Source organism: Dryas octopetala, chromosome 7 (assembly GCF_963921425.1).
Source record: "Dryas octopetala chromosome 7, drDryOcto1.1, whole genome shotgun sequence".
Taxonomy (NCBI): Eukaryota; Viridiplantae; Streptophyta; class Magnoliopsida; order Rosales; family Rosaceae; genus Dryas; species Dryas octopetala.
In genome coordinates this window covers 16,599,705-16,623,526 of record NC_141372.1, presented here as the reverse complement: position 1 = coordinate 16,623,526, position 23,822 = coordinate 16,599,705, and the positions used below count along the sequence as shown (strand labels likewise).

General features: G+C 36.9%; 2 protein-coding genes and 2 pseudogenes across 6 annotated transcripts; all 4 read left to right on the top strand.

Annotated features, from left to right (window-relative positions):
* The first annotated feature begins 1,175 nt into the window (after positions 1-1,175).
* On the top strand, positions 1,176-2,554 carry LOC147280130 (B3 domain-containing protein At3g19184-like). The gene is made up of 3 exons (XM_086252134.1): positions 1,176-1,319; positions 2,245-2,340; positions 2,423-2,554. The coding sequence occupies exons 1-3, from the start codon at positions 1,176-1,178 to the stop codon at positions 2,552-2,554; spliced, it is 372 nt and encodes a 123-aa protein (XP_086108260.1).
* A 339-nt stretch (positions 2,555-2,893) lies between these two features.
* Positions 2,894-7,052, top strand: LOC147280129 (uncharacterized). Its single transcript, XM_086252626.1, has 7 exons — positions 2,894-3,003; positions 3,774-3,867; positions 4,378-4,456; positions 5,061-5,383; positions 5,480-5,758; positions 5,890-6,308; positions 6,921-7,052. The coding sequence occupies exons 3-6, from the start codon at positions 4,382-4,384 to the stop codon at positions 6,305-6,307; spliced, it is 1,095 nt and encodes a 364-aa protein (XP_086108752.1). The 5' UTR covers positions 2,894-3,003; positions 3,774-3,867; positions 4,378-4,381; the 3' UTR covers position 6,308; positions 6,921-7,052.
* A 486-nt stretch (positions 7,053-7,538) lies between these two features.
* On the top strand, positions 7,539-13,626 carry LOC147280128 (UDP-D-apiose/UDP-D-xylose synthase 2-like; annotated as a pseudogene). The gene is made up of 14 exons (XR_015123510.1): positions 7,539-7,622; positions 8,157-8,263; positions 9,353-9,466; positions 9,558-9,675; positions 9,756-9,857; positions 9,955-10,049; positions 10,159-10,292; positions 10,377-11,009; positions 11,282-11,377; positions 12,228-12,341; positions 12,434-12,567; positions 12,648-12,923; positions 13,034-13,170; positions 13,255-13,626. The product of XR_015123510.1 is annotated as a UDP-D-apiose/UDP-D-xylose synthase 2-like (transcript).
* A 1,134-nt stretch (positions 13,627-14,760) lies between these two features.
* LOC147280127 (putative disease resistance RPP13-like protein 1 pseudogene) lies at positions 14,761-20,757 on the top strand (annotated as a pseudogene). 3 transcript variants are annotated; one of them, XR_015123655.1, is made up of 4 exons: positions 14,761-18,574; positions 20,226-20,327; positions 20,416-20,508; positions 20,619-20,757. The product of XR_015123655.1 is annotated as a putative disease resistance RPP13-like protein 1 pseudogene, transcript variant X2 (transcript). The 3 variants fall into 3 exon arrangements; XR_015123654.1 differs by having other exon boundaries at positions 20,226-20,508; XR_015123656.1 differs by lacking the exons at positions 20,226-20,327; positions 20,416-20,508 and having other exon boundaries at positions 20,619-20,739.
* Positions 20,758-23,822: the final 3,065 nt, after the last annotated feature.

The following is a 23,822-nucleotide window of genomic DNA, read 5'->3' as shown; positions in this document are numbered from 1 at the left end:
ATAATTGTGAAGATCCCAACGTGATTTCAACAATCTGAGCCGTTCATTTTCTATGTTCATAGTCAAAGATCATCCTTACAAAAAATCGGCCAAATCAAAATTCATCTACCCATTCGATCATCATTAGAAAAACCACGATCGTTCATTAATTCGACCACCGTTACGTCACTTTTACATCTCCGATTGAGCTAATTTTTTGCACGAATTATCTTTGAGTGAAGAATTAAAATTTGAACGGTTCGGATCGTTGAAAACACAATTGCATCGTTTGTTTATAAAACATATGTAATAAAATTATATAAAAAGTCCAAACCCTAAACCGAACCCCCAAGCCCAAACCCCAAAATACCCTAAATTAATAAAATATTAAACAACTAATGTCTAATACAGTAATACTCTAATGACCTAACCTTTTTTTACAAATGATATAAATACTACCGTTGCTTTAGCTTTACTTACATCAGTAGCATATTTCTATGCGGGCCTTACAAAAAAGGGATTAGGTTATTTCAGTAAATACATTCAACCAACCCCAATCCTTTTACCCATTAACATCTTAGAAGATTTCACAAAACCCTTATCGCTTAGTTTTCGACTTTTCGGAAATATTTTAGCTGATGAATTAGTAGTTGTTGTTTTTGTTTCTTTAGTACCTTTAGTAGTTCCTATACCTGTCATGTTCCTTGGATTATTTACAAGCGGCATTCAAGCTCTTATTTTTGCAACTTTAGTTGCGGCTTATATAGGTGAATCCATGGAAGGTCATCATTGACTAGTTTTTGACATAGTCTTTTTTTAGCTTAGCCTGACGCAATGTATGCACGGCTCACTGTCTAAATTCTATTTCTAATGACCTAACCTACCTAAGCGGCTAAGCTTTACAAGTTTACATTTTACAATCGCTTCGCCGCCTCCTTTGCCTCTCTTAGTGACTCAATCTCAGCCTCTCTCCATCAATCCCTCTCACTCTCTCAGTCTCAGCCTCTCTCCATCATCACCATCATCACTGAAACGGTGAAACCCCATCATCACCATTCACCGACTAGCCAGGCCTTTTAAATTTCAACATCAACATTTTCCATTCACTCCTTTTCGCCCAAGTCGGTTTCTCAGCTCAAACTTCGTTACAAGATAAGAGAGAAACAGAGGAATCTTCTGTTTGGTTCCGGGGAAAAATGGTGATGGCTAAGCCAAAGTTATCATACGAGGAATCTCGTCAGCAGAGATTAGAGGAAATCAAGAAGAGAATGAAAGCACTGAATCTGCCTCAGCTTGCTCAGGCTCTTCGGACCCCATCATCCTCTCCTAAACCATCCCCTGTAAGCCTACACCCAACCCCCCTTCCCTCTCTGCACCTATCTCTATCTGTCTCTGTAAAAATTAAAGAGGGCTGCTATTTGCTCACCCTTTTTTTTTTCTTTTTGCACACCCTTTTGTAAAAAAAAAAAAATCAAAAATCAAAAGAAAAGACACACTCACCCCTCACCCAACACACCCCTTACTCTCAGACAAAAAAAAAAAAAAACACACCCCTCAAAAAAAAACACACCCGACCTCCTCCCTCCCCTCCACCAAGCCCCAGCCCCGTCGCACCCTCCCTACAGCCCCGACCCAGCCCACCTCCTTCCCCTCCACCCAGCCCCGACCCCATCGCACGCCCTCCCACCCAACCCCGTCGCACCTTCCCTCTAGCCTCGACCCACCCGGCCCACCTCCCTCTAGGTTCGGCGGATATATGCCGAATAGTTTGTGGGTGTTCGGTGGGTGGCTGTCGAATGGTTTGTGGGTGTTCGGTGGGTGGCTGCCGAAGGAAACTCAAATTTTCGGCAAACCAGTGCCAAACGAAGGAGAAAGCAGAGAGAGAAAGGGAGGGAGGGAGGAGAGAAGATGAAGAGGTTGGGGGTGAGGTCGGGTGCTGCTTGTGGTGGTCGGGTGAGGGAGGGAGGGGGCTGGGTGGGTAGGTCGGGTGACGAAAGGGCTGCTGAGGGAGAGCTGCGTGGGTGGGTGTGGTCGGGTGAGGGAGATGAAGGGGGGGTATGTGTGTTTTTTTTTGCTTTGTTGATGGGGTGTGCAAAAGAGAAAAAATGGAGTTGGTTTTTGGGTGTGAGAAGGATAGATGTGTCTTTTCCTTTGATTTTTGATTTTTTGTTTTTACAAAAGGGTGTGCAAAAAGAAAAAAAAAGGTGTGCAAATAGCAGCTCTCAAATTAAAAGGCTCACTCTGCTTTCTCTCTTTATTTCTCAGATGAAGCGTGTGAAGCCTCGTACAGTCAAGAAGCAGATGGTTGTGGTGAGGAGGTCCAGCCGCGTCGCAAACCAACCTGCCCCTGTTTACAAAGAAGTGGGTTATTCTTAAAAAGTTTCAATCTTTTTCGTAGAAAAAAAAAAGTTCCAATCTTTCGTGTTTTTGTGATTTCTGACAGGTTATTATTGATCGAGTAATGATACTCCGAAGGTATTCTATTGGTAGGAAGAGGGATTTATCGAACCGGGTAATGATACCCAATCTGGGCTGCCCGTTCGGGTCTAGTCTGGCCCGACCTCAAAGCCCGTAAATTTTGAGCCCGACAGGTGGGCCTCAAACTTGTGTATCAAAACCGAGGCCCAGCCTGGCCCGGCCCGAAAGCCCTATTGGGCTCCTTTAATTCAAGTCCGAGCCCAGAAAATTAGGCATTGTCGACCCCAAAGCCGAAGCACTATTATATTTTTTTTGGCCATGAAATGCACTTTTGTAGTTTTATGTTGACAACCAATCAAACTGCGAAAATCATAACGGCTAGTTGAAGCTCGAGAATGTCTTTTCTGTCTGTGTTAAAAAAAAAAGAAAATTAATTCTTTTCAGCCCGCGTTATTTTCTCGGAAAATCTTGTTTTTTCTCTCCCACGCACAGCATCACTCCAAAATCCTCTGGCACAATCTCTCTTTATTCAATCTCAATTTCGGCACACCGGCTAGGTGATTTCTACTAAGATTTTCTGGGTCTCTCCTTCTAGGGCTCTCTCAAGTAAGGCCTTCATATATCCGAATTTTCTCAAGTCCTCTTCAATTTTCGTGTTTTAAAATCAAATTTCTAAGTAGGGCTTTCTTTGTTTGTGTTTTCCTTTGATTGGGTGGTCTTTATTGATCATGGGTACGTTTATTTTACATGAATTCCGAATTTTCAATATTGTTCATGATTCTTGCTGGGCTTGGTTCAATTTGTATTTATGAGCATGAATTTTGATTCTTTATTTTTAATTCATATTCACTTATTTTCTTTTATGCTTGGGCTTTGATAAAATTTGTGTTCTTTGTCTTGCATCTTGATTGGATTTCCCGGCTGATTTTAAATTTTGGGTAAAGAAAAGAAATTTTGTGTTGTTTTTAAATTTCTTAATTGTAAATTTTAACCTTTAACGATAATTAAAATTTGTGACAATAGAGTCTCAGTCCATATCTGGTTAACTGGTATATGCACCTTTCTTTCCTTCTGATAATGAAATATAGTCTTGTTTGGTCTTACAGTTTATTTGACAAGCAAAGCGAACAAAAGAGTACTTAAGAGGTCAAGACCTACCACTAGGATCAGAAATTTTTCTTATGTAACAATTTAATTATCCACTGTAAATTCTATTAATTGCTTTTAATTTTAAAGCAAACTTCATGCTTTGGCATATAGTATCTATCTACCACTGTCTTGGGGTAATTTTCTGTATTTTAGATATCTTTATGCTGTGTGCTAAACTCTGCTATCTTGTAATTGCTGTCACTAACACATATGCATTATTGTGACAGATCTGTTTTTTTGACATCTCATTAAAAATACAAGAGTGGGCTTCTTTCTGGTTCCTCAGCAGTCACACCAAAGTTGCTGCAACACCAACACAAAGTAAGTCTTAGTCTGAGGCCTTAAATCTACATAATTTGAGTCGTGCTCTGTATATAAACTAAAAATGTCTTAGTGGTTGTAATAGGCCAAAAAATTAAGCATGGACAGTGGTAGTTCTCTGAAATTCGCACTAAATTTTAGGAGTGCAGTTTGTTCCTCTTAATTTTATGTTATTATTGTTTCTTTCCTTAAGGAGATAAGGCCAACAGAAAGGTGTAATAAAATGTAGACCCATTATATATATATATATTTTTTGGAACATGAATGTGTCTCTTTTTTAATAAAGCCAAGTAGTGTGACTATATTTTATTTTAATTATTTTATTCTTGTTTTCGGCCACCCATATTGTCAGATTTATTGTGATTTTTTTTTATTCAACAGTAGTTTTGTCTTGTTCTTCATTGTTGGCCCATGTATTAGTGATTGGATTAGTAATAGGGTTGTAGTGAGTTCAATAATGTCCTTTTTTTTCATTTCTATTTATAAATTTTATGAATACATTCGTGGCAGATATATGGCAAATAGGCTGCAAGAGAATATGATAGAAAACACCAAAAAAAGGAAAAGAACAGACGATGATGTGAATCAGGTATCGTATTTAAGGACCAAGAACTTATCTTTACACTTTATTTTTCCCTTTCAATTTCTTTTATTTTCTTCATTTTTCTCAATTTCAAGTTTCTTTAAACTGGCCCAGACCCTCTAGATAATCCACACTTTTGTTGATTTAGATCCACATTAAATGCATCAGTATCTAAAGTGTTAACCCTAGCAGTCCTCTCTTCTGACAATCAGTATCTAAAGTGTTAACCCTAGCAGTCCTCTATTATTTTGGAAAGGAAACAAAGTTATTTTAACTGCCAATCACTTTGATAAAAGCTTTTTGAACCACCTTCCAAGATTGATGCACAACTTGTCTTTCACAAAGAACCACACAGGACCAATGCCTTTCAGCCTTGTTCTGCTTTTCAAGTAAGATCAGTTCCTCCCCAAATTTTCTTTCCTTATGGCAATCAAGGAAATGAACCCTCTTTCTACTATCTTTGAAACTTCTGATTTGTTGCTTCTTATGGAAATTTTCACGCCTCTCTTCAAGCTCCTTGTCTTCCTTCTTCCTTCTTCATGCCTCCATGCAATAAATAGCTAATCACCTCACTCACTCTCTCTCTTTATCTTTATTTATTTTTTTGCAGCTCTATGGGGTTAGTATCTGCAAGTTCAAGATTGATTATTCCAACAACCAAACAACAATGGTGGAATTTCAAGATGGAAAACCAATGATGGGAAGAATAGTGGAGTACAAGGAATCACAGAAGGAGAAAGCTAGCAGTTATTTCCAGAATGCAAAGCAAGTCAGCCACGTTGCATTTTTGGACGTGCATGGCATACACCAAGATGCAAAAACCGGCAAATGGTACATCTTGTACCAAGACTTTAGCTGCCATTTAATTGAATGGAAGATGGATCAGTTTAAAACAAAGGTGGAAAAAGTATTTCAAATGCTAGAAAGTATAAGGTACTCCCTCTAATTTTATTTGTGTATCATATTTATCCTCCTTCTCCAACTCTTTTACTTTGACATGATTGATTGTTTTATATTTTTTGTGTGCAGCATAATCCTTACAGGCTTGGAATATCTCCACAAAGGTGGGCGAGTCCACGGACGCTTATTAGATAGAAGAAGTTATGTGGTAAGAGAAGATAAATGGGCACTTATAAACATTGGACATTTGAGAGAGGAATATACAGATATGGACTGGGAATCGGCGAAGTGCAATGACATTCAAGAATTTCAAGAGTTTATTAAAAAACTGTTGACTGAACCTCAGTGGAAACATTTACCCTTCCACCATGGTGACATGAATTCGTTCTTGAAATATACAAATACAAAGTTAATTCCTTATCTTTTTTCAATTTCTCAATAGTATTAATTGCTGCTGTATTTAAGTGTTTTTCTTTCTTCAACTTCTTAATAGTATTAATTGTTGCTGTATTAAGTCTTTTTCTTTCTTTTTTCTTCAGCTCTATGGAGTTTGTAAAGAAACTCATCCACCATCCGTCATTAATGTGCTTCTCGAAGGACCGGTTGAAATGTGCATCTGAAATGTACCAAGCATTTGAGCAGAACACAATTTCACCCATTTGTGATATAAAACACAAATGGAGGACATCGTCTGTCTTTAAGAGATACTTGGACTGGGATATAGAAGCACGAAAGAGCCCTCTTTTACAAGTTCCTTTTTGGAGCCCTCTGTTACGAAAGCCATATCATGGGGGTAATTTGAAAGATTTGCTGCGTTTTCTTAAAAATATTTACGCGCATCATCTCAAAGATGGTTGCTTCGATATTATGGAAGAAGAAATTCGACTACTGTACCCTGGTTTCATTGCAAAGACTTATGAGAATTTTACAATGAAGGATGAGCATCAAATTAGATAAGGTACTTTCAAATTTGTGTTCATTGGATCTGAATTTTAATGTTGAGTGATGCTACTAGTTTTACTTTCACTGCAAGGTTTTACTCGTTTTTAAGGTGTTATAACAATAGTTTCCATCTATTTTTCCTGACTATGAATTGTCCTAAAATTTTAGAACTTTTTCTATCAATAGATAGAAGCGAAATATATATTTAGGCATTATAAACAGGTGTCAAACATTGTAGAAAATAAGCGGTCTCTTGGGTTGTCTGCTAGCCATTTCATAATGCAGAAAATGCTTCTAAAAGCTGCTCTGAATACAGTGCATAGTGCCATTTCTTGAATTTCTAACTTGGATCTTGTCTGAATCAGACAATTCTCTTCAACATTTTTGCAGTAGAATGTGTTAGCTTTTGAATGTTATAACACAGTATCAGTATAACACATTCTTAGCTTAGATCAGTAAAGATCTTTGGTAGTCTTTGTAATGTTTAATGTCATGATTATTGTCTGAATATTGAAGATTTTATTTTTAAAGGGCCTTTAAGTCTGCTATTGATCTAAATATTTATTTTTAATATTCTAGTACCCTGATATAGTGCACTTACTTCTTTTTTTTCTTTTGTGAACCACAGGAATGTTGCGACAGCATTGATGATTTGGATGGACAGTTTGAGTTTTGCGACAACATTGATGATTTGGATGGACAGCATGTTTTTTATATTTTTCTTTGTTTGATCAACTCGTTAGGGTTTAGAAGATTAGGGGCTTAGGGGTTTAGGGGATTACGTGTTTACAGGCTTTTGGTTTAGGGGATTAAGGGTTTATCAGTGTTCACGTTTACGGGCGTATAGGGCTTAGGTGGCTTAAGGGCTTAGGATTGAGGGTTGAGGTCAGGTTGAGGGATGAGGGATGTGGGATGAGGGCAGAGGGCAGAGTGTAGAGGGATGAGGGATGAGGTTAGAGGATAGAGGGATGAGGCCAGAGGGTAGAGTGAGGGTGGAGGGATGAGGGATGAGGGATGAGGGTAGAGAGATGAGGGATGAGGGCAGAGTGAGGGCAGAGTGAGGGCAGAGGGTAGAGGGTAGAGGGTAGAGGGTAGAGGGTAGAGTAGGTGGGAACTCCATGGCCCAATGGATAAGGTGCTGGTTGGTTTAGGAGGGTAGAGGGATGAGGGCAGAGGGTAGAGTGAGGGCGGAGGGTAGAGTGAGGGCAGAGGGTAGAGGGTAGAGGGTAGGGTAGGTGGGGACTCCATGGCCCAATGGATAAGGCGCTGGTTTACGAAACCAGAGATTCTGGGTTCGATTCCCATTGGGTTACGGGTTATTGGGTTACGGGTTATAGGGTTTAGGGACTAGGGACTTCATGGCCCAATGGATAAGGCACAACTTTATTTTACAGATTAAAGTTTCATACTTCTATTTTGTTATTGTCAAGTAACAAACAATTGCTATTTATCTCCATTATTACCCTCACATGTTTATCTTTTTTTTTTTTTTAATTAAGAAAGCTTCATTAAACACCAGCAACCCATCCAGTCACAGGACCACCACCAGTGACCTATCTTTCCGGCCGCGACAGTTCATCTCCCTCGTCGGCGACAATTCATCTCCCTCCTCCGCTCTTCTTCGCTCTCCTTCTCTCTCTCTTTCCATTCTCTTTCTCTCTTTGCCATCACACAAACCGGAGGTGTGTCGCTGTTTCCTTATTTTCAACCTCCCTTCTTATTTTCTTGGTTTATTGGGAAAGAAATGAACCCAATTGGATTTGATTGCGAAATTTGAGGTTTTTTGTGGGAATTGATTGAAGTTGAAGTGAGATTTGATGTGGGTTTTGCTTACATTTCGTTTTGGTGAATGATTTTCATTTAGGTGAAGTACTGCTCGGAAAACAACAAGCAGTTGATTCACTTTTCTACTTGTGAAGTGTATAGGAAACCTTTGGAAGTTTTCTTCCTAAAGATAGCCCTCTTCGTCAGGTACCCCCTCCCTTTTTTTTTTTTTTTTTTTTTCATCACGTTTGTTTTATGATAAAGTTCTTCCTTTGTGTAATTCGAATGGTTTGAATGCATAATTCAGCTTTGGAAATGTCCTATATATGTGTTGATGGTGTGGCATTATACTCTAATGCTTAGACATATGCTGAATTTTGTGAGGTAATACTAATGCTAGCATGCAAATTGTAGATCCAGAGCATTGTGAACAATAAGCCTTGATTGTTTTTGTCTCAAGTAGAACAAGAAATTAGGATTCCAAGTTAACTTGGACTTGAGGTTGAAGAGCTGGGTCCTTGTTTCCTATTTCCTTCTCATACACAATTGTTTTTTGGGTACAAACAGTATTGGATTTTATTTCTTTTGTTTTTTTTTTTTTTTTTTTTGTCCTAATAGCATCGTTATCATATATGTTCTGAGTTGGTGGACATCACTTGATTCTTGTATGAGAGGATGTAAAACTTTTGGGGTTTGTACATTCTTTGTATATGCTTGTGTCCAATTAAAATCTTATATTAATGAATATTTCTTGTGGTCAGGAAGTCAATGGTAGTTTATGATAATAGCAACTTTAGGTTGTAAAATACTAGCATCGGTGGGTCAGAATTGGAGTGTTGAGAGAGAAGAAGAAATGATAGTAATAAGGCCTTGTGTCAAAGCAGTTAGGGAACTAGTGATATAGGTTTCTCTTGGGAACTCCAGATTTGTTCAAGGTTTATACTCTTTTTTTCTTTAAAAAAAGTGTGATGTCATGTTTCGTGTTTCTGGTTGGTTGTTCCGCTTATCTGTCATTGGTGATTAGAAATGCCACTTTTGCCTCTTGCTTTATGAAGTGGAAAGGGTGAAGGAAATAAAAGTAACATGCTCTATAAGATTGCATGCATTTCCATTCCTTGTTTTGGCTCTCTAGTTTCCCTCTTATATGAGGCTATCTATGTTTTCATTATGTAATGTGATTTCTTTGGATGAAGCCACTGTTAGATCAATGCAATGAATTGCATTGAAGTTAGTTGATGCTGTATGATTTGTATTTTGTACTGAAAAATTTATTTCTGGTGTGCTATTGTTTCGTAGGATCCTGCATATTATGTTCTCAAAGAGGATGAATCCCCCTGCATTTTTGGCTCTATTGAGAAGCAGAGATGGTCTATGCATGTGCAAAGCACTTGATCGAGAGGCTGATCTATGGTTCGTCTATCTGTTTGTTGTACTTTTACTTGGTTGTTCCTGAAATGGTATTAGTAATGTAGGTTTCTGATTTAGTTTCTTGTTGTTACAGCTGAGGGTGCGGAAAATGAGTTTACCCCTTTAACTGGATTGGACCTCGGATGGATTTCGTTCCTGGGATTGACGGCCCAAGTGAGGGTGTTCCAAGAGTTCTGGCATGCTTGAGTAATGTATGTGTAATAGTAGTTGTAATCTTCCCTATTTATTTGCTATATTTGGTGTGATTAAATCCTGTTTTCTTCTGTTACAGAATCTTCTTTGTCGTGAGCCACTCAAGCTTGTAGATGGTGGTGAATCTCATAGAACTTTTGTTTATATAAAGAATGCTATTGAAGCTTAATTGTTGATGCTTGTAAGTAAAAAAAAAAATTAAAAATTAAAAAAAAAAAATGAATTAATATTTAGTATGCAAAGGAAGTTGCTCAGTAGTGCAATATTTTTTTCTTCAGGAAAATCCTGCTAGGGCCAATGGTCACATTTTCAATGTGGGCAACCCTAACAATGAAGTTACAGTTAGGTAGCTTGGTGAAATGATGACTGAGGTGAAGAATTTTCTTTGATACTACTTATTCTCTTTAGTTGATTAAGTTGCATTAGCAGTGTTACTTTAAATTTATGCGGAAATGAGGATTGATGTTTCTGCACATTGCAGGTCATGCAAAGTTAAGTGGTGAACCAAAACTGGAGAAACCCACCATTGATGTAAGCTCTCAAGAATGCTATGGAGTGGGATATGATGATTGTGCCAAGAGAATTCCTGACATGACTATTATCAATAAGCAGCTTGGTATATATCCTTGCCTCATCTTTAGTCTAATTGAGCTGTGTATTTGAACAGCATTCTGACTGTGTAATGGGCTTTGCATGACAGGTTGGAATCCAAAGACTTTGCTTTGGGACTTGCTTGGGTCAACCCTCACCTATCAGCACAGGACATATGCCGAGGCTATCAAGAAAGCCATTTACCAATCAGCTGCAATAAGCTAAATAAATATGGGTTTTGGTCCCAATCACGGATCCTTGCTTAGGTGTGCTGTTGTTTGGCAGGTGTTGAAATTTTTTCTAAGGAAGACTAAAGATGTATTTTAATGTCAGATTCGAATATATACTACATTTTTTGTCTGTCTTACGGGTGCCGTTGGTCAAATAGTTCATGGTAGGGCTCAGCAATTTGTGATTGGGATATATGTCTGCAGAATATATCTAGATGTCATTAGGGAACTATATCATATGTTACTGTAATTTGTCACCAGAGCTTTTGCTACGACATTCTGGGGGCAATAAGCCATTATACAAGTGAAGTCGTTTCTGTTTATTTAGGGGATTTGCTTGTAATTCCCCTATTTCGTCCTAAGGGTGTTGTATTCTTTTCGATAATCCTCCTAGGCTCCGAATACCCGATGGAGACCCGGTTACCCGGCGGGGCGGGTATGGTATTGGCAAACCCGCACCGTTGCCATCCCTAATTGGAAGTTTTCTTCCTAAATATAGCCCTCTTCGTCAGGTACCCCTCCCTTTTTCTTTTTTACTTTTTTTTTTTACTTTTATCCTTCTTTTATTGTTTCCTGGGATACCATTCAGATCTGTTTTTTTTTTTTTTTTCTTGACGTTTGTTTTTTGAGAAAGTTCTTCATTTGCATAATTCGAATGGTTTGAATGCATAATTCAGGTTTTGATATGTCCTATATATGTGTCGATGGTGTGGAATTATACTCTAATGCTTAAACATATGCTGAATTTTGTGATGTAATACTAATCCTAGCATGCAAATTGTAGATCCAGAGCATTGTGAACAATAAGCCTTGATTGGTTTTGTCTCAAGTAGAACAAGAAATTAGGATTCCAAGTTAACTTGGACTTGAGGTTGAAGAGGTGGGTCCTTGTCTTGCCTGATGTCAATATCTTTATATATTTTTCTATGAATATAAATATATCAGTATAAGAATATAAATATATTATCAATTTCCTATTTCCTTCTCATATACAATTTTTTTTTTGGTACAAACATTATTGGATTTTATTATTATTATTTTTTTTGTCCTAATAGCTTCATTATCATATATGCTCTGAGTTGGTGGACATTACTTGACATCTTCTATGAGAGGATGTAAAACTTTTGGGTTTGTACATTCTTTGCATATGCTTGTGTCCAATTCAATTTTATATTAATGAATATTTATGGTGGTCAGGAAGTCAATGGTAGTTTTAGATAAAAGCAACTTTAGGTTGTAAAATACTGGCATCGGTGGGTCAGAATTGGAGTGTTGAGAGGGAAGAAGAAATGATAATAATAAGGCCTTGTGTCAAAGCAGTTAGGAAAATACTGATATAGGTTTCTCTTGGGAACTCCAGATTTGTTCAAGGTTTATACTCTTTTTTTCTTTAAAAAAACTGTAATGTCATGTTTCGTGTTTCTGGTTGGTTGCTCTGCGTATCTGTCATTGGTGAGTAGAAATGCCACTTTTGCCTCCTTGCTTTATGAAGTGGAAAGGGTGAAGGAAACAAAAGTAATGTGCTCTATAAGATTGTATGCATTTTAATTCCTTGTTTTGTCTCTCTGGTTTCCCTCTTATATGAGGCTGTCTACGTTTCATTATGTAATGTTATTTCTGGATGAAGCCACTGTTAGATCAATGCAATGAATTGCATTGAAGTTAGTTGATGCTGTATGATTTGTATTTTGTACTGAAAAATTTATTTCTGGTTTGCTATTTTTTCATAGGATCCTGCATATTATGTTCTCAAAGAGGATGAATCCCCCTGCATTTTTGGCTCTATTGAGAAGCAGAGATGGTCTATGCATGTGCAAATCACTTGATCGAGAGGCTGATCTATGGTTCGTCCATCTGTTTGTTTTACTTTTACTTGGTTGTTCCTGAAATGGTATTAGCAATGTAGGTTTCTGATTTAGTTTCTTGTTGTTTATAGCTGAGGGTGTGGAAAATGGTATTGAGTTTTCCATTGTTGGACCCTTTAACTGGATTGGACCTCGGATGGATTTCATTTCTGGGATTGACGGCCCAAGTGAAGGTGTTCCAAGAGTTCTAGCGCGCTTTAGTAATGTATGTGTGATAGTAGTTGTAATCATCCCTATTTATTTGCTATTTTTGGTGTGATTAAATCCTGTTTTCTTCTGTTACAGAATCTTCTTTGTCGTGAGCCACTAAAGCTTGTAGATGGTGGTGAATCTTATAGAACTTTTGTTTATATAAAGGATGCTATTGAAACTTTAATTGTTCATGATTGTAAGTAAAAAAAAAAAAAATTGAATTAATATTTAGTATGCAAAGGAAGTTGCCCAGTAGTGCGATATTATTTTCTTCAGGAAAATCCTGCTAGGGCGAATGGTCACATTTTCAATGTGGGCAACCCTAACAATGAAGTTACAGTTAGGTAGCTTGGTGAAATGATGACTGAGGTGAAGAATTGTCTTTGATACTACTTCTTCTCTTTAGTTGATTAAGTTGCATTAGCAGTGTTACTTTAAATTTATGTGGATATGAGGATTGATGTTTCTGCACATTGCAGGTTTATGCAAAGGTAAGTGGTGAACCAAAACTGGAGAAACCCACCATTGATGTAAGCTCTCAAGAATGCTCTGGAGTGGGATAATGATGATAGTGACAAGAAAATTCCTGACATGACTATTTTCAATGAGCAGCTTGGTATATATCCTTGCCTCATCTGTAATCTAATTGAGCTGTGTGATTGAACAGCATTCTGACTGTGTAATGGGCTTTGCATGACAGGTTGGAATCCAAAGACTTCGCTCTGGGACTTGCTTGGGTCATTTTTTTTTCTGTCATACTGGTGCAGTTAGTGAAATAGTTCATGGTAGGGCTCAGCAATTTGTGATTGAGATGCATGTCTGCAGAATATATCTTGATGTCCTTAGGGAACTATATCATATGTTACTGTAATTTGTCACCAGAGCTTTTGCTACGACATGCTGAGGGCAATAGGCCATTATACAAGTGAAGTCGTTTCTGTTTATTTAGGGGATTTGCTTGTAATTCCTCTGTTTTGTCCTAAGAGTGTTGTATTCTTTTCGATAATCCTCCCAGGCTCTTGTTTTTCTTTTTATTTATTATTAGTTTATTAATTTCATGCATTTTGCAAAATATTAGACAAATCAAAGACTATTTAACCGAAGGATATATGGTGTTAATTTTAGTGTTTATAAAAAACACAATGTCCTATTTATTTGTCATAATTAAGCATCTAAATTGTGTTTGATTTATTTGATTTTTTGTAAGAATGATCATTGAATGAAGATTTAAAAATGAAAGGTTTCGATTGTTAAATTACAACACGAAGTGGGTCGGCCCTACAAGGAACCCCTTAGAGGGGATATACAATTTAATTATTTTATGTAAGGTATGTTACCTGAGTCCCTTAAATAGAGGAAGCTTTCACTCTTTGCTTAATGCTTATCAACATTGCTATGTTAGACTTGATATTTAATTTTTGTTGGAGAAGAACTGGATTCTCTCTCTCTCTCTCTCTCTCTCTCTCTCTCTCTCTCTCTCTCTCTCTCTCCCGAACCCACTTAGAACATTAAAATCTCTAATGCAATTGTGCAACTCAACGAAATGTATGGGAGAAGTCAACAAATATAAATAAAGAAATGGAATACCAAACAAAACATCCAAATAAGTATCAAATCCTTGATATTTCAATTTTCCATGTTCATGACCCCGCAGGACAACAACCCATGTGCTCCGTTGCTTTTGTGGAATGGTGGCCCAAAGGATGGTGTAAAACAAAAACAAAAAACCAATTTTTTAAAATTAAATCAACACCCGGCCAATTCAATATTCCCCAATAGAGTGAACACCCAACCTAACCAAATTCCCTAAACCCCAAAGGTATCAGTTAAACATGTGTGTGATGACCAAAAATATCCTCAATATTTTTTATTGATAAGGCACCTCAGCTCATGGAGATGGAATGGTTAACTTAAATAATGGAATATGATAAAATAAGATACGATATTAAATTTGGAAGGTTTAAGTGCGAAATTAAAATCTAAATAGTAAAAGCGAGACACTAAACTAGAGGTATTGTTAAAATTAATCCAAAATAAAAATTAGCCCCAAATTAAACAACTAACCTGATTGTTAGCCATCCCAACAATCAGTTGACTAGCAGTTGTGAACAATCAGTTGACTAGCAGTTGACTAGCAGTTGTTAGCCATCCCAACAATCAGTTGACTAGCAGTTGTTAGCCATCCCAAATTAAACAACTCTCCTTGTTTGACTAGCAGTTGTGGGATGTAAAAGCAGCCCACTCCCACAATCCCACTAAGTGAAATTTCCGAAGGAGATATCAGCAAGAAGGGAATTTCTGAGAGGCCAACATAGATCTAGAGATTATACCAAGAAGCTCGTTCTCTGAGAATCAGACATCACAACTGAACAATTGTTTCACTTACTGTTTCTGATCACTAGCTTTCCTCTTTATCTTTCATTTCCCTGTCTGTCCAGCTAAACAAACAAGTCATGGCTCTTGAAGTTGGTGCAGCGGTTCTTTCTTCTGTTCTCTCTGTTCTCTTTGACAGGATGGCATCCCGTCCGGTCCTTGACTTCATCCGAGGACACAAAGTCACTGCTGGGCTGCTCCAGAAGTTGAAGTTGAAGTTGTTGTCAGTGACTGCAGTGCTGGATGATGCAGAAGAGAAGCAAATCAGAAACCCGATAGTGAGGAAGTGGCTTGATGAGCTTAAAGATGCTCTCCATCATGCAGAGGACCTGTTGGATGAGATCAAGACTGAAGCCCTGCGACGCAAGGTGGAAGAAGAAGAATCTGGGAGCAGCAGCACTCGTCAGGTACACAATATCACTTCTCCTTCCTTGCATGAACTTGACAAAACTCTTGAACCCAGAATATTGGAGATTCTTGAGAGGTTAGAACTTATTGTAAGTGAAAAAGATGTGCTTGGTTTGAAAGAAGATGTTAAGGATAGCCTACATGCATATGCAAGGTTACCTACAACTTCTTTGCCTTTGGGAGAAGACTCTGTATTTGGAAGGGAGAAGGAGAAGGACAACATCATCAAATTATTGCTAGCGGATGACGTGACTGGCAATAAGATAAGCGTGATTCCCATTGTGGGCTTGGGTGGGATTGGGAAGACCACTCTTGCTCAACTAGTATACAACAATGATCGAGTACAGCAACATTTTCACCTCCGAGCATGGGTTTGTGTTTCGGAAGAATTTGATGTTGTCAAAATAACACAAACAATTTGTGGGTCAGTCACTTCAGGAACGTGTGATCATATCACAGACCTAGATAGGCTTCAAGTTAATCTCAAGGAGGCTTTGACGGGGAAAAAGTTTCTCTTTGTTCTTGATGATGTTTGGAAAGTGAATCATTCCCAATTGGATCTCTTAACTCGTCCCTTTGAGAACGGAAGCCATGGAAGCAAGATCATTGTCACAACACGTATTGACGATGTTGCATCTAGGATGGGCACTCTTGGTCAAATTCACCGTCTGGAGCAAATTTCTGAGGACCATTGCTGGTTAATATTTGCAAAACATGCCTTACAAAATGCAGGAGTGAATACACATCCAGATCTTGAAGTAGTCGGAAGACAAATTGTTACAAAGTGTAAAGGTCTTCCTTTAGCTGCAAAATCACTTGGGAGTTTATTACGCTCTAAATTAGATCCGGAGGAATGGGAAAAGATACTGAAGAGTGAAATATGGGAGTTGTCAGATATGGAGATTCTGCCGGCTCTATGGTTGAGTTACCATTATCTACCTCCACATCTCAAGCGTTGTTTTATGTATTGTTCAATATTTCCCAAAGATTATGTATTTGAAAAATCAAAATTGATTTTGATGTGGATGGCTGAAGATCTCTTACAACCTAAAAACAAGAATATAACCATGGAAGAAACTGGGGAGGAATACTTTAATGATCTAATGTCAAGGTCATTTTTTCAACGTTCCGAGTGTCTATTCTCAAGTGGTTTCATCATGCATGACCTTGTTAATGATTTAGCAAAATTTTTATCCAGAGAATTTTGTGTTAGGTTGGAGAACAATGATGACTTTGTCAACATTGTGAGCAAAACTCGTCATTTTTCGTATATGAAGGGACTTGATTCTGATGGCTCAGAGAAATTGGAAGCTTTATATGAGGCCAAACATTTACACACTTTTCTACCCTTACCATCATTAAATGTATATGGTGTACTGCATGATCTCTTGCCCGCGCTGCAATATCTAAGATTGATCAATTTATCAAGATATGATATTGGTGAGTTGCCAAATTCAATCGGTAGCTTGAAGCATCTTAGGTACTTGGATTTATCTTACAGTGGAATCCAAAAGTTACCTGAGACGATGTGTACTTTATATAATTTACAGACGTTATTGTTGGATTGGTGCCGTGATCTTGCTGAGTTGCCAACTAACTTTGGAAGACTAATCAGCTTGCGCCATCTTAATATCAGGAGATACCGAAAGTTGGAAAAAATGCCACCACATATGGGGAGATTGAGAGATCTACAAACGTTAGAAGGTGAGTTTGTCCTAGACAAACACACTGGGCGTAACATTGCAGAGTTGAAGGAGCTTAAGTCTTTGCGCGGACAACTTTATATTTCTGGGCTTCATAATATTGTGAGGGCCGAGGATGCTTTGGAGGCCAATATGAGGGATAAGAAGTATCTCAATCAACTATTTTTGGCATGGGGAGGTGATACTGAGGATTCAAAAAAAGATGGAGAAGTGCTTGCCAACCTCCAACCTCATACAAACCTAAAAATACTCACGATCCTTTCTTATGGGGGTACAAGATTTCCTGGTTGGTTAGGAGATCATTCTTCCTCCAATCTAGTTTCTCTAAAACTTGAGAAATGTGAATATTGTTTCTTCTTGCCACCACTTGGGCAGTTACCCTCCCTCAGAGAGCTTGAAATTATTGAGTTAAATGGAGTGGTGTCCATAGGCCCTGAGTTTTATGGTGACGATACTTGTGGAATAAGGGTGCCATTTAGATCTCTGCAAGTTTTGAAATTCAAAAGTATGCGGGAGTGGCAAGAATGGTCTTATGTTGGAGGCAATCAAGAGGGTGGAGCTTTTCCTAATCTTTGTGAGCTTGAGTTGAGGGATTGTCCCAAGCTAAGCGGGAGATTCCCGTTAGACTACTTCCCAAAGCTTGAAAAGCTCAGAATCTGGTACGCTAATGTAGAATCCCTTGCTACTTCCCAATGCCCTAAACTCCTCATATCCCTCACTAAATTGGACATACAAGATTGCCCAAATTTGGTGTGTTTTCCCGATGGAGGGCTACAAGCGCCCAACTTGACCAAGATGAAGATCCGCTTCTGTGAGAAACTGAGGTCACTGCCAGAAGAGATGCACACCCTTCTCCCATCTCTTGAGACTATGAGGATACAACATTGTCCAGAATTGGAATCATTTCCGGAAGGGGGATTGCCATCAAAATTACAATCACTTTATATCTATTCCTGCAAAAAAGTGATTGCAAAGCGTATGCAGTGGGGTCTACAAAGACTCACCTGTCTCAAGGATTTGGGTGTCGGCTTCAAAGGATGTGAAGAAGTAGATTCGTTTCCGGAGGAGGGGCTGCTGCCCACCACTCTCACTTCTCTCACCATCTCCCATCTTAAGACCGTGAACGGCAAGGAGTTGAGACACCTCACCTCTCTTCACGCGTTGACTCTAAGTGGATGCCCTGAGCTCCAGTGCTTGCCAGATGCAGGGCTACCCACTTCTCTTTCTGATCTACAAATAGTAGGTTGTCCTAAGCTCCAGTGCTTGCCAGATGCAGGGCTACCCACTTCTCTTTCTGAACTAGCAATCTGGTATTGTCCTAAGCTCCAGTGCTTGACAGATGCAGGGCTACCCGCTTCTCTTTCTCGACTAGAAATAGATAGTTGTCCTTTGCTAGAACAACGGTGCCAGAGAGAGACAGGGGAAGATTGGCCCAAGATTGCTCACATCCCCAAGATAAGCATCGATGGCCAACGAATATGATCGATGTGCGACGTCCATGATTGGGTCCCACTTTAATTATTCCATCTCAGTCAGGTACTAATTCTGCAGTCTATGCTTGTAAATTTCATTTTTCAGCAGCGAATCTAAAAGCCCTTACTTTGATCAAACATATATGCATATTCAACAGATCGACATCCAATCGATTGAAATCTCCCCTGGTTTCAAATTTCTCTTACTATTTCTTTTTCGACATATTAGTTTTTACATTTTTTGCTTACTCTTTCTTTCTCCTTAAAATTCAGAAACAAAGTAGATCCAATGGCTGTGTAGACTCCTCTAGTTTACGGTTTGTTCAAATTCCAATGCAAGTCTTAATTCCATTTTAGTGAATTGAGGTTATTCAACATAAGATAAGTTATGTGTAAGATAAGATTTAAACTCAGGTTTAGAAGGATTGCTAGAAATTTCAGAAGTAAGGGAAGACAATAGAATTGCTGAAAATGCCAGATGGGCAAGAATATAAGAAGATATGAACTCAAGAAACAGTTTCTTAGTAGGCTAAGCAGATTAAGACAACGAGAAGATTGAACCTCTTAAAAGATAAAGATAGAGACTGAATTCACTCCAGGTGATTCACACCCAAACTTGGTTTCACACCAAAAATTTCCTTTCTCAAGTTAGAGACCAGAAAATGTTTTGATAACCATTTTGAATCCTAATTAAGAAGACATAGAGTGCAGTTTGAAATATCAATCAATACCAGCTGGTACTGAATTTGGATATGTCCTATATATGTGTTGATGGTGTGGCATAATACTCTAATGCTTAAACATATGCCGAATTTTGTGATATAATACTAATGCTAGCATGCAAATTGTAGATCCAGAGCATTGTGAACAATAAGCCTTGATTGTTTGTCTCAAGTAGAACAAGAAATTAGGATTCCAACTTAACTTGGACTTGAGGTTGAAGAGCTGGGTCCTTGTCTTGCCTGATGTCAATAACTTTATACATCTTTTTCTAAGAATATAAATATATTAGTATAAGAATAGTTCTTAATTTATCAATTTCCTATTTCCTAATAGTATACAATTGTTTTTTGGGTACAAACAGTATTGGATTTTTTTTTTTTTGGTCCTAATAGCATCATCATCTTATATGTTCTGAGTTGGACATTACTTGATTCTTGTATGAGGATGTAAAACTTTTGGGGTTTGTACATTCTTTGTATATGGTTGTGTCCAATTCAATTTTTATATTAATGAATATTTCTTGTGGTCAGGAAGTTGATGGTAGTTTATGATAATAGCAACTTTAGGTTGTAAAATACTGGCATCTGTGGGTCAGAATTGGAGTGTTAAAAGAAAAAGAAATGATAGTAATAAGGCCTTGTGTCAAAGCAGTTAGGGAAATAGTGATATAGGTTTCTCTTGGGAACTCCAGATTTGTTCAAGGTTTATACTCTTTTTTTTTTCTTTAAAAAAACTGTGATGTCATGTTTCATGTTTCTGGTTGGTTGCTCCGCTTATCTGTCATTGGTGATTAGAAATGCCACTTTTGCCTCTTGCTTTATGATGTGGAAAGGGGGAAGGAAACAAAAGTAACGTGCTCTATAAGATTGCATGCATTTCCATTCCTTGTTTTGGGTCTCTAGTTTCCCTCTTGTATGTGTGATAGTAGTTGTAATCTTCCCTATTTATTTGCTATTTTTGGTGTGATCAAATCCTGTTTTCTTCTGTTACAGAACCTTCTTTGTCGTGAGCCACTCAAGCTTGTAGATGGTGGTGAATCTCATAGAACTTTTGTTTTTATAAAGGATGCTATTGAAGCTTAATTGTTGATGCTTGTAAGTAAAAAAAAAAAAAAAAAAAAAATTGAATTAATATTTAGTATGCAAAGGAAGTTGCCCAGTAGTGCAATATTGTTTTCTTCAGAAAAATCCTGCTAGGGCGAATGGTCACATTTTCAATGTGGGCAACCCTAACAATGAAGTTACAGTTAGGTAGCTTGGTGAAATGATGACTCAGGTGAAGAATTGTCTTTGATACTACTTCTTCTCTTTAGTTGATTAAGTTGCATTAGCAGTGTTACTTTAAATTTATGTGGATATGAGGATTGATGTTTCTGCACATTGCAGGTTTATGCAAAGGTAAGTGGTGAACCAAAACTGGAGAAACCCACCATTGATGTAAGCTCTCAAGAATGCTCTGGAGTGGGATAATGATGATAGTGACAAGAAAATTCCTGACATGACTATTTTCAATGAGCAGCTTGGTATATATCCTTGCCTCATCTGTAATCTAATTGAGCTGTGTGATTGAACAGCATTCTGACTGTGTAATGGGCTTTGCATGACAGGTTGGAATCCAAAGACTTCGCTCTGGGACTTGCTTGGGTCATTTTTGTTTCTGTCATACTGGTGCAGTTAGTGAAATAGTTCATGGTAGGGCTCAGCAATTTGTGATTGAGATGCATGTCTGCAGAATATATCTTGATGTCCTTAGGGAACTATATCATATGTTACTGTAATTTATCACCAGAGCTTTTGCTAGGACATGCTGGGGGCAATAGGCCATTATACAAGTGAAGTCGTTTCTGTTTATTTAGGGGATTTGCTTGTAATTCCTCTGTTTTGTCCTAAGGGTGTTGTATTCTTTTCGATAATCCTCCCAGGCTCTTGTTTTTCTTTTTATTTATTATTAATTTATTAATTTCATGCATTTTGCAAAATATTGGACAAATCAAAGACTATTTAACCGAAGGATATATGGTGTTAATTTTAGTGTTTATAAAAAACTCAATGTCCTATTTATTTGTCATAATTAAGCATCTAAATTGTGTTTGATTTATTTGATTTTTTGTAAGAATGATCATTGAATAAAGATTTAAAAAGTGAAAGGTTTTGATTGTTAAATTACAACACGAAGTGGGTCGGCCCTACAAGGAACCCCTTAGAGGGGATTTACAATTTAATTATTTTATGTAAGGTATGTTACCTGAGTCCCTTAAATAGAGGAAGCTTTCACTCTTTGATTATTCATTTAAATAAGTTTATAAGAGGATTCTTTGTGTGACCAACTCTACATTAGAGTTTGATGATCGGAGTCCTCTATTTTTAAGTCTTCATTCAAGGATCACCTATGAAAAAAAATTAGACAAATAGGAGACTAATTAACCATTTGATTAGATGCTGATAATTTTAGTGTTTATCAGAAGCACTATGTCTATCTATTTAATTTGTTACAATTAAGTATTTAGATTGTGTTTGATTAATCTAATTTTTTGTAAGAATAATCCTTGAATGAAGAACTATTACATAGAATCATTGAACTACAATGCAAAATGGGTTACAAGAGATCTCATAAAGAAGACTACATACAATATAATTAGAATGCTACTATTCTTACCCTTTTGTCCTATTTTCCTACCCACCATTTTATAAAAATATTAATCACTTGTTTAATTTTTGTGAAATGACCTCTAAAGACTTATGTAAACAAAAATATAGTTTACCCATCCACTTCTCTACACCCACATAAACTAATTTCATTTTCTCTTCGTATTCCACACTTTAATATACAAGGAAAACCACTTTAGATTCATGAACAATAATTTCTTTTTCTTTTTGTCTTCTGCAGAGTAATTCACAATTTGACCCTAAAATATTGTTTCCAACATATGATTTTGTCTTTCCCAAATTTCCCTTGTTTTTCTAATTGTTTTGTTTGATTTCTTCTCTTATTCACAATCACACCCTAATATAAAAGTTCTTAGGAACATTACAAAGTTATAATTTATGGGTTTATTTAACCTGCCCCCTCCTCTCTCACTCTTTTCCTATTTGATCTAGGAGTATGTATGAGGTTGTATATTGGTTCAAAATTTGGTGGGTGAATAGAGTTTATGGTTTATGGAAGAAAGAGAATATGGAGAAAGAAATTTGGTGGAAAAAGTGTTTATTAGTAAGGGTATTTTAGGGACATTGGCGGATGAAAAAAAGAGGATTATTATTTCTTAAAATTTAAAGGGGTGTAATTATAGGGTGGGTGAAAAATAGGACATGGAGGTGGGAATAGTAGCACTCTATAATTATTATGCATATATAAAGACTCTTACATTAGTCCCTTAAGCTTTCATTAATCATTTAAATAAAGCTATTATACAATTCTTTGTGAGGCCCACTTCACATTAGAATTCGATAATCAAAGCCGTCTATTATTTAAGTCTCCCTTTAAGAATCACCTATGCAAAAAATTAGACAAATCAAAAATTATTTAGGGCCAGTTTGGTATTGCTGTGTGAAAAAATAGCTGTGAGGTAAAACAGCTGTGAAGTAAAGTCAGCTGTAAAGTAAAGCAGCTGAGTGTTTGGTAAAGTATGTTTTCAAAAGTGCTGTGAGTGCAAAAAACAGTATCAAAGTGTTTAGTAAATGTTAATGTAAAAGTGCTGTGACTGTGTATAATAACTAAAATAGACATGATGCTAAAAATGTCTTTCACTTATTTGTTTGGTAAAAATAAAATGTGTTTTACTTGTTTTTTAAATTGTTGGCTACAAATTTTTATTAGCATTAATTTTTCTAAGAACAATATTATTAAATAACTATGTCTATTATTTTTTTAGATATATCATAATTTTAATCGTGCAAATAAAATATCATAATTAATTATCACAACATAAAATATAACTAACAATGAACATATTTTTTAATTTAAAATAAACAAATTAAAAGTATAGAAATCAATGAGGATATTATGGGTAAAATAAAATATTCATTGTTGCTGTGATTCACTGCAGTTTTCAAAAGCACCTAGAAACCTGCTTTCTGTTTTTGTTGTGGGGAGTTGAGAATTGTGGGGAAAAGCAGTTTTTAATTTTTTTACCAAACACCAAAACTGCTGTAGGTGATTGAGAATTGTTTTCCACAGCAGTTTTTGGGTCTTCCACCGCAATCCCAAACGGGGCCTTAGACACGTAATTGTATATATATAATCACACTTACCGTATATGTAATCACACTTACCCAATATGTACGTAACCAGACTTACCAAAGGAGTGGTATGAAAAAGACAATTTAAGGAAAAGATGAAACAACAATCATTTAGAAAAAGAAAATATAAGGATAAGACAAATAGCAATTAATTAGCAATTATTTAGAAAAATAACAATATAAAGATAAGACAAAAAAAAAAACAATCATTTAGCAATAATTCAGAATTAAATAAATATAATAAAAAGCCAAACAATTGGCATTTAGGGTATACAAAAAAAAGTAATATAATAAATTGAGAAATAAATATTAAATATGTATGAGATAAGTGGTCATAAAAAATTATGAAGT

What these genes read in the sequence shown, in the direction of transcription:
- LOC147280130 (XM_086252134.1), top strand. Translation starts at nt 1,176, where the DNA reads ATGGTGATGGCTAAGCCAAAGTTATCATACGAGGAATCTCGTCAGCAG. An exon ending in CCTCTCCTAAACCATCCCCT is followed by an intron (nt 1,320 to 2,244) that starts GTAAGCCTACAC and finishes TTTATTTCTCAG; the next exon opens with ATGAAGCGTGTGAAGCCTCG. An exon ending in CTGCCCCTGTTTACAAAGAA is followed by an intron (nt 2,341 to 2,422) that starts GTGGGTTATTCT and finishes GATTTCTGACAG; the next exon opens with GTTATTATTGATCGAGTAAT.
- LOC147280129 (XM_086252626.1), top strand. Translation starts at nt 4,382, where the DNA reads ATGGCAAATAGGCTGCAAGAGAATATGATAGAAAACACCAAAAAAAGG. An exon ending in CAAATGCTAGAAAGTATAAG is followed by an intron (nt 5,384 to 5,479) that starts GTACTCCCTCTA and finishes TTTTGTGTGCAG; the next exon opens with CATAATCCTTACAGGCTTGG. An exon ending in TTGAAATATACAAATACAAA is followed by an intron (nt 5,759 to 5,889) that starts GTTAATTCCTTA and finishes TTTTTTCTTCAG; the next exon opens with CTCTATGGAGTTTGTAAAGA.